The 9,193-nt window shown below is 42.6% G+C and overlaps 2 protein-coding genes across 2 annotated transcripts in view; both read right to left on the minus strand.

Moving 5' to 3' along the window:
- LOC118736102 overlaps nt 1-3,100 on the minus strand; it is a 29,679-nt gene extending 26,579 nt beyond the window's left edge. Inside the window, exon 1 of the mRNA XM_036466206.1 lies at nt 2,762-3,100. Coding sequence (XP_036322099.1) covers nt 2,762-3,100 — 339 coding nt within the window. The remainder of the gene's footprint in view (nt 1-2,761) is intronic.
- A 42-nt stretch (nt 3,101-3,142) lies between these two features.
- Nucleotides 3,143-3,820, minus strand: LOC118736103. The gene has a single exon (XM_036466207.1). The coding sequence runs from the start codon at nt 3,818-3,820 to the stop codon at nt 3,143-3,145; it is 678 nt and encodes a 225-aa protein (XP_036322100.1).
- Nucleotides 3,821-9,193: the final 5,373 nt, after the last annotated feature.

Genomic DNA, 9,193 nt, shown 5'->3' on the forward strand with positions numbered 1-9,193 from the left:
GAGAATCGCACTCGCCGGTTGTGTGGGTGAGCGCAAGGCAGTTGACACAATACCCTTGCGCCCGGGATACTGCCAATCGCTGCGGTGGCTTCATGGCCTTAAAGGCCGGGCACGTCCTGAGCGCGTGGTACTTGTGGCAGAGCCGACATTGGAGGCAGTTCTCCGTCTCTGCCGTTGGAGCCAGGGGGCATGCCTTCCGCGATGCCATGGTGTCTTCAATCTGGAAGTAGAAGCAAAGGCAGAAAAACGAGGAGTACCTGGGTACAATATTTAAAACGGGAAGTTAAGACCCTTAATATACAAAAGGAAAAGATGTATAGAATTATTTATTGTGCTTTTGGAAGGAAGCACAGTTTGACAAGTGGCCGCGTGATAACTCCATTTTGTGTACGGACTTCCACAACACGTATGTGGTTATCAGGGCCATGGCGAACGTTTTCGATTCGTCCCAATCGCCACTCGGTGGGGGGGGGAGCGAATCTTCTTTGATCACAACGATGTCGCCTGGCTGAGGGTCGCGTTGTGGAGTTTTCCACTTGTACCTCTTCTGAAGATCTTTGAGGTAATCTTCTTTCCAGCGGCGACTAAAGTGGTGGTGAAGTGCTTTGACTTTCTCCCACCGGTTTAGTAGAGAGAGGTCTTCCGCATTAGGCTCGGGAATGGCCAATAGCGTTGCACCTCGAAGGAAGTGACCCGGAGTAAGTGCTGTCATATCAGCTGGGTCTTGAAAAAGTGCGGATAGAGGCCTCGAGTTGAGGACTGCTTCAACTGCACCAGAAGCGTCGTGAATTCTTCGAAAGTGAACTTGTGGGTTGCAGCGGTTTTCTTTAAATGGATTTTAAAGCTTTTCACTGCAGATTCCCACAAGCCGCCCATGTGGGGGGCGCTGGGTGGTATATATTGCCAGTTGATGCCTTGGGGGGCATATTTTTTGACAATGTCTGCGGAACATTCGTTAAGGAATTTAACGAAGTCGCGTTCTGTTGCGCGCTGGGCGCCAATGAACGTTTTTCCATCATTCATCATTCATCATTTTTGAGGGAAAACCTCGTCTGCCAACGAAGCGGGCGAATGCTGCTCGAAAAGCCTCGGTTGTAAGATCCGAGCATAGCTCGAGATGCACTGCCTTTGTGGAAAAACAGACAAAAACTGCAACGTATCCGTTGATAAGGGTTGTGGATCTTAGCACCGATGCTTTAATTTGGAATGGCCCAGCAAAATCTACTCCCGTTGTGGAAAATGGGAGTGAGAAACTGCAGCGCTCAGGGGGTAGAGCGGCCATTATTTGGGTGCGTGTTTGTTGCTTGTAAAGCATGCACACTTTGCATTGAAAGATGCATTTTTTAATTAGAGGTTTCAGCTTTGGTACGTAGTACTCTTGCCTTACATTTTGGAGCATTAATCGTGTTTCTGCGTGAAGAAGCAGCGAGTGTAAAAACTCCAAATATAGCTGGCAGAACCTCGATTCGGTAGGGAGAATTATTGGGTGCCTTTCATTATAGCTAAATGTGGAATGTGCTAATCGGCCATTAACCCGTAAAAGTCCGTCTTTGTCCAACGAAGGATTGAGAACAATAAGAGGACTTTTTTTGTTAAGTGGCTTTTTATCTTGCAAAGCGCTTTTTTCGCTCGGAACATGGCGTGATTGCGCTGCGTTGAGAAGATGAATTTTTGCATATTGAAATTCGTTATGTGTCAGATGCGGATAGGTGATTGTAGCTAACCCCTTTGATTTGTTGCGGGCATTCCTCACGAAGCGGAACATGTACGCAGTCACGCGGAGTGCTCGAGAGAAACAAGAAAAGCGATCAAGAAAATCGACCTCTTCTTCGAGCGCGTGATATACCTCCACCTTGCGCTTTTCTGGTGGAGATGCACTGCATGCCTTTGACCTTGGCCATGCATCCATGTGGCAAGAGAGCCAGTTTGGTCCGTGCCACCAGAGTGGGGAATTTGCCAAGTCCTGCGGTTTGCAACCACGGGTGCCGAGGTCGGCTGGGTTGTCTTGGCTGGCAACATGGCGCCATGTACCGGTTGGAAGATATTCCCGGATTTGGGAGGTACGATTGGATACATACGTCTTCCATGTACATGGTGGCTTTTCAAGCCAAGCTAGCACAATCTCTGAATCTGACCATAAGAATGTGTTGCACGATTCCAATTTGAGCTGTTTTCCAACAGTTGCGACCAGTTTTGCGAGTAAGACTGCACCACAAAGCTCTAGGCGTGGCAAGCTTACCGTCTTCAATGGTGCGACTTTGCTTTTTGCGACCAAGAGAGTGGAATATCTTTGGTTGCTAGCATCTGCGCGGATGTAAATCGCAGCGCAATATGCTTTTTCCGAGGCATCGCAGAACCCGTGGATTTGGGTATCTTGCCCCGGAGTGAAATTAACCCATCGAGGGATTTCGATGTGGCAGATAGCTGGCAGATTTTCTGCGAACTGTTGCCATTTTGCTAAAGATATAGGTTTGGCACATTCGTCCCAATCAACGCCATCTAGCCAAAGTTCTTGAAGAAGAATCTTTGCTTGAATCATCACTGGCGATAGCCATCCTGCCGGGTCAAAAAGTTTTGCGACAGAGGATAAGATTTGTCGCTTTGTGACGGCATTCGATGTCGATGCAGGCAGAATGGTGTAGGAAAACTTATCGGTGAGTGCGTTCCATTGTATACCAAGAGTTTTGGTTGTGGAAGCGCTCTCAAATTTCAAAAAGTTGGAGTCGAGAAGATCCTCCTTTGGAAATTTTTCTAAGATGGCCGGATGATTGGCCGTTAGTTTCTTGAGTATGAAACCAGCTGACTTAAGCGCTTTGATCACTTGAAGAAGTGATTCAGTGGCGTTGTCAATATCATGACTTCCGGATAGGATGTCATCCACATACGTTTCGGTTTTAAGTATTGTGGCAGCCAAGGGAAATGTCGCTATCGTATCATCTGCTAATTGATGCAGGGTACGGATAGCGAGGTATGGTGCACAATTAACACCGAACGTTACGGTTTTAAGATTATAATCGGTGACAGGAGAGTCAGCCGATGTGCGAAATAAGATTCGCTGAAAATCTTTATCGTCCTCATGGATGAGTATTTGACGATACATTTTTTCAATGTCGCCATTGAACACGAATCTGTGCATTCGCCACTACAGAATGAGCAGCATGAGATCTGGCTGGAGTGTGGGACCAGTGTACAACACGTCATTCAGGGAATTTCCTGAACCAGATGTTTTTGAGGCGTTGAATACCACGCGAACTTTGGTGGTCACCTTATCTGGTTTGACGACCGCATGATGTGGCAAGTAGAATGAGAAGTATTTGCCATTAGCTACTATCTCACATGGCTTCGTGTGCTCCATATGACCGAGGTCGAGATATTCTTGCAACACATTGTTGTACATTGTGCCTAAGTCTCCTTTTTTCTGAAGCGATCGCTCCATGCTAAAAAACTGCTGAAGTGCAGCAGACCGAGAGTGGCCCAGAGACAGCTTTTTTGGAAATTCTTCCTTGAATGGAAGTCGCACAATGTATCGACCGTTTGATGCACGAGTCGTTGTTGTTGCATATTTATGCTCACAAGCCTGATCTTCAGGGAAAATTTGTGGAGGTTGTGGAATCTCCTCCTCTTCCCAAAACTTTCGAAGCTGAGAGCTGAGAGTTGCATTCGAGCACTCTTCTACTTGTGTCGAGAATGACACCACATTTTCGGTTATTGGACCACTGAGAATCCAGCCAAATATTGTTTTTTGCGCAAGTATAGTGTCGCAAATATTTTGTATACCTTCCAGCAGGATTTGTGGAAGTATATCGCTGCCGATTACCATGTCAGTTTGAGCTGGTATGTGACAGCTTGGGTCAGCAAGTTCAAGGATCTTGAATTGCTGTCAGTTTTCACGGCTAATGGTGAATGTAGGCATGTGCCTCGTGAGCTGAGGTAACACGATAGCCTGTGTGTTTATCCGTTGCATGGTTTTTGGTGCTACCAATGTGAGTGGACAAAGCTTTGAGGAGCTTTGTACTACATGTCCACCCATGCCGGAAATTTCGAACTTGGAATGTTCGAATGGTAGTTTCAACCGTTTTTGAACTTTCGAGGAAATGAAAGTTCTTTGTGAGCCTTGATCAATCAGGGCTCTAAGTTGAAACAATTCACCCTCGTGTTCAACTGCGACTATGGCAGTTGGAAGGAGAATTTTGCTATCATTGTCGGTGTGCAATGATTGTATTTGTGCTTGTTTGGAACAGCACGGTTGCTCGCTGGAATCGGAGCTTGACTGCGCTTGTCGAGCGGGAGGTGTCGACTGGGCAGTAGTGTGTTGTGCGGCGGTTTCATTCGCACTGGAGTGTCGGGATTGTGGTTTGGGATTCATGTGCAGCAGGGAGTGATGCCGTTGTTGGCAATGTGTATATGACCACTTGCTCGGACACTCATTAGTGCTATGGGTATTACCAAGGCAGTTTTTGCACAGCTTGGTTTGGTTTGCGAATTGTACTCGGCTTGGTACCGAAATTCGCTTAAATTGTGGGCAGACTCTAATGGGATGAGGGGACTTGCAGTAAGAGCAAGTTGGTTCCCTCTTAGGTTCTGCCACAAAGGTTTGAGTCCTGTTAAAGGACCTGTTTTGCGCAGCATTTTGATGAGCGACTGGTTTTTGTTTATTTTGGCTCGGATGCAGCCGGTTAAGTCTTTCGACTACTTCGTATCTTGAAGTAAGAAAATCGTCCATTTGTGACCATGAGGGTAAATCTCTTCGAGAAGAGAGAGATTGTTCCCAAAGTGACAGTGTGGTTTCGGGCAATTTGGATGAGCATATGTACACCAATATGGGATCCCAACTGTCTGTCTGGACGTCTTGGGAATTAAGAACTGACAGACAGTTGTTAATTGATGTTTGCAGCCTTTGAAGTTGCTCGCTATTCTCGGATTGAATAGTCGGCAAAGTCATCAAAATTTTAATTTGGTTGTCAATCAGGAAACGTTTGTTTTCGTATCGTGACCGTAAAGCTTCCCAGGCCAGCTCGAAGTTATCGTCGCTGAGCGGATATTGCTTGACGATGGAGCCAGCTTCACCTTGGGTTTTGTATCGGAGGTGATACAATTTTTGAGCACGGGAGAGCTTCGGGTGGTTGATGTACACCGCTGTGAACATGTCACGAAAAGCGGGCCATTCTTCGTAACCGCCGTAAAATGTCTCCGTGTCACAAGGTGGGACTTGGAGGAAAACGTTTGCCTCTGCCGAGGTGTGTTCCACGCGGGGTGGTGGACTCGGTGCGGCGATTGCTCTAATCAACGACAGTTGATCGGCAATTTTAGCTTTGGTCACCTCATATAATTCAAGGCAAGTGAAGTACTTGCCTTCTACCGAACTCTTAAAGTTTTCGGGTAGGCTGTCATCTGGCTTCGAAAAAACCAAATCATAGGCGGACTGAAGCCGTGCCCAACAATCATCTAGTGATTTGTCTTTTATCATAAGATATGATTCAGTGTGGTCTTGGATCGGTGCATCACTGAATCTTGCACAGTATCTCATGATACTGTCACTTTCCGCTATAAACTTTTGAGCGGATGGGTCAAAAGTTTTAGATTTCGGGCGCGGTGAGGGTTCCCTCTTACCACCGGTGGCTTCTTGCGAAGCAGTTTTTGACCTTGTCTCGATTTCAGACATTTTTGGTGGACTGTGTCCAAGTGGCATTTTTAATGCTGTGGAAGGTCACACGTATAAAAATTGAGAAAAAATTTTATCAAATTTTACTGAGTACCACCCAGATAACGTTCGCAAAAATTAGAAAAATATATGTCAAACGAGTAAAAATTGCACTTTGTGCCACAGAAAATCAGGAAAAGAATTTTAAGATTTTGTGGCGGTGTTTGTGTTTTTTGTTTCTTGCAAATTACGTGAAATTATATTTGCTTTAATTTTTGGTTCAGCACTTTTTATTACGTGGAAAACGGAGCGTCCCAATTAAATCCGCGGAATATGGATTTGAAAAATTTCAGTACGATAAAAAAAATCACAAACACTTTTCACTTTTATATACGTGGTGAAATATACGTATGTATAAATATTTAATGTGAATAATTATGTAAATACTGAAAAAGTAATGGTTATTTATCACTATCTAGACCAATGCAATTCGGGAGCTTTCCCTACTGGGTTGCATGTATCTGATATCTTGAACTCACTTCTTATCGCGTTATGGATAATATTCGTGTGACAATATTCTTTGTTAGCACGTATGTACAAAAGTGCAGAATATGTAGAATGTAAAAATGTACGTACGTATGTATGTACAAATATTTACGTATGAAGCCGAGTATATGGCTAAGCTATGCTTTGTCACAGCAGTGGTGAGTTAAGAAACGAAAACAACAGAGAATTTGTTTTGATTATAGTGCGTATGTATGAATGTGTGCGGGAATGCACAAGTGGATATAATAATACGTAAAGAGCCGCTCACCGCTGAGAGAGCGGGCTTTGATTTACGTTCTCTTAGCTTGGTGAGTGCAGCAGAGAAAAGCAAGATTGAAATAAATTAAAATAAGCTAGTGCGCTTGGTACGTGTGGACTGTATTGTTCGATGAATAGCAGCGACTCTCTTAGCTATTATACGAATAGTTGCAGAAAATGCCACTGGTAAAAATGTTTATATGTGCTAACGTATGTACATATGATATATGGGAAATAATGCACTTATGTTTTTCGGCAATTTGTTTAGCCAAGTTCAACGAACTATGCGACCAACGGCAAAAATTGGTAAGCAGAGGAAAGTATGTGATTTTAATGTGCTAATATTTTGTTCTTGCACAGTGGGACACAGTAGGCATATAAACTGCAACGGAATTTATTTTGGGGTATATATCAGAATTTGTATATATGTACATATACCTATATATATATATAAGATTGGCGGTCAGTGGAGATATACCGCTTTCCGGAAAACGGAATGTTTCTACCAAAATTCAATAGCGGCAAATTGCCGATGTGAGATTTTTGGGCGGCAAGAAAATATCCGCAATTTTAGTGAAACCGTTTTTGGCGAGAAAAAATACGCCTTTTATTTAATTATATATATATATATATGTATATACGTATGTATGCCCGTTGGCAGTTTATTAGAAATAATATAACTTTCAAGAATATGAAAGTTATATTATTTAAATTTTTAAGGAAATTAAAAATTTGCCTACTTACTACTTTCCTTGATTTATGTATATGTGTATCTGATTTTGCTCCTTTTTGTCTGGGGGCTTCTTGTGTCTGGTGTTGTTGCTGCCGCTTATGCTGTTGATGGCGGCTGATGTTGTTGATGGCTACTGGTGGCGGTTGCTTGGCTGAAGTATGTAGGCCAATTTGTTTGGTTTGATGATGATGTTGTTCACTCGATTGGTTTTTTATTCGACACTGTTGTGAATACCCCAAATGTAAGTAGCCATGTACACTAGGTGTATGAGTATGCAAACTTTTTCTTTTGTTTAAAAATTCAACAAAGTTTTTATTTTTCAGTTTTTTTTGTGTTTGGATAAGACAATTTGCAAGTGGAGCAAATTGGCTAGTAGTCAAAGGGGGCGCAGGAAATTATTTCACTGTTTTTTGCGAACTGTCTATATATACATACAAATACGTGCACATTTTTATTGTTTTCCCACTTAGTTAATAGTTTTTTTGTTTAGCGGGCGCACGATATCTACGCGTTTATTTTATTTTTAGAAAGTTTTGTATTATTATTTATAAGTTTTTCTAGGAGCTGGGCCACGGTTGGCTGCGAAGGACCATGAATACTTCTCGCTTGGTCCCTTCGCACTCACTTGGTACACACGCACTGATTTCTGTTTAAAGGAAACACTTAGGTTTGAATTTTAAAAGGTTTACAATGTTCAGTTTTATTTACCAGCTTTTCAAAAGTTATAAAGCTTAGCGCAAATTTATTTTTATTTTGATTGAACCTAGCGTTGGCTTATTTGAAGTTATTTGCACAATCCTTTAGAAGGGGCGCGTGCGCGATGTCCGACGTTAATAGCTGAACTAACTTTGGCATAAGTTGGCACGATGATGGTAGGCGGCCGTGCGCGCTCGGTAATTATTTTCGGAGTTGACGTAGGTCAACTGCCAAACTGCTGCGGCCAAGGATTGCGCGCACGGCCGTCGGATTGCGCTTTAAGCGGCGGCTTAAACACAGGGTCTTCCTAAAAATGTAGAAGGCTATCTGCACACTTGTCGTCCAATCATAGTTGAGTTATCGTCTCGCCCTGAAATTTTGAGCCGAGCACATGCATTTCAAAGGAGATCTGCACACTTGTCGTTATCGGCTTGTTATCGGCAAATCGTAGAAGATGCAGAAACGGATAAGTCCGGCACTGTCGTTTGCTAATCGTTGTGCACGCATTGTTTGTTTACATTTTATGGTGAAAAATTAGTGAAAAAGTTAATATTTGCATAAAAATTGCATAAAAATTAGTATTTTTTGCATAAAATCTTTGGAAATTATTAAAGAGTGGATAATTGCATCAAAATTCAATAAATGTGAGCGTTTTAGCTATAAAATATTACGAATATTACAAAACACATTTCAGGAAAAGACAAGAAGAGATGTTACTGCAAAATGATGTCTAGAATTGTTGCAGCAAAGTCTATATTTTAAAAATTGCAGGTTTTTGTAAATATTTCGCGAAAATATCAACCAGAAAAACAGAAAATACCTTCTCCAAGTGAATTTTTAGACGCCAAATGAATTGAAATATCACGACCGAGTGTGCGAAAGTGTAGTCGTAATGTAATCGTAGCATCATGATTGTGACGATGAAGCAACTATGATTGGACGACCAATGTGCAGAAAGCCTAAGTTTCCGTATTAAATTATTAAACTTTACTTTTCGTACTCAGAAAAAATGCAAGTTTTGATTTGTGAGCTAGTTTCGATAAATCTCCAATAAAAATTAGAGGCGGCACCGATTTTTTCGTAATTCGCATCGTAATTGGATCTGAATTACCAACAAATGAAGTAATTCGCTCTCAAAATTTTGTATAGCGAATTACGTAATTCGACGGGTAATTGGAGTGCGAAGTACGAATGAGAGAGCGAACTACGTAATTGGGGTGGCGTGGTAAAGCCGTATGTGCAACAAAGCGAACGTGATTTTTAGGCATTACCTGTGCCATACCTTTTGCGACACCTGAGTAGAAGATCGACCTATTTGG

The sequence above is a fragment of the Rhagoletis pomonella genome, unplaced genomic scaffold, assembly GCF_013731165.1.
Source record: "Rhagoletis pomonella isolate Grant_MI unplaced genomic scaffold, Rhpom_1.0 Rhpom_scaffold_00003, whole genome shotgun sequence".
Classification (NCBI taxonomy): Eukaryota; Metazoa; Arthropoda; class Insecta; order Diptera; family Tephritidae; genus Rhagoletis; species Rhagoletis pomonella.

Excerpts from the sequence above, each read along its gene's own strand:
- LOC118736103 (XM_036466207.1), bottom strand. The coding sequence starts at position 3,820 with ATGGTAATCGGCAGCGATATACTTCCACAAATCCTGCTGGAAGGTATA.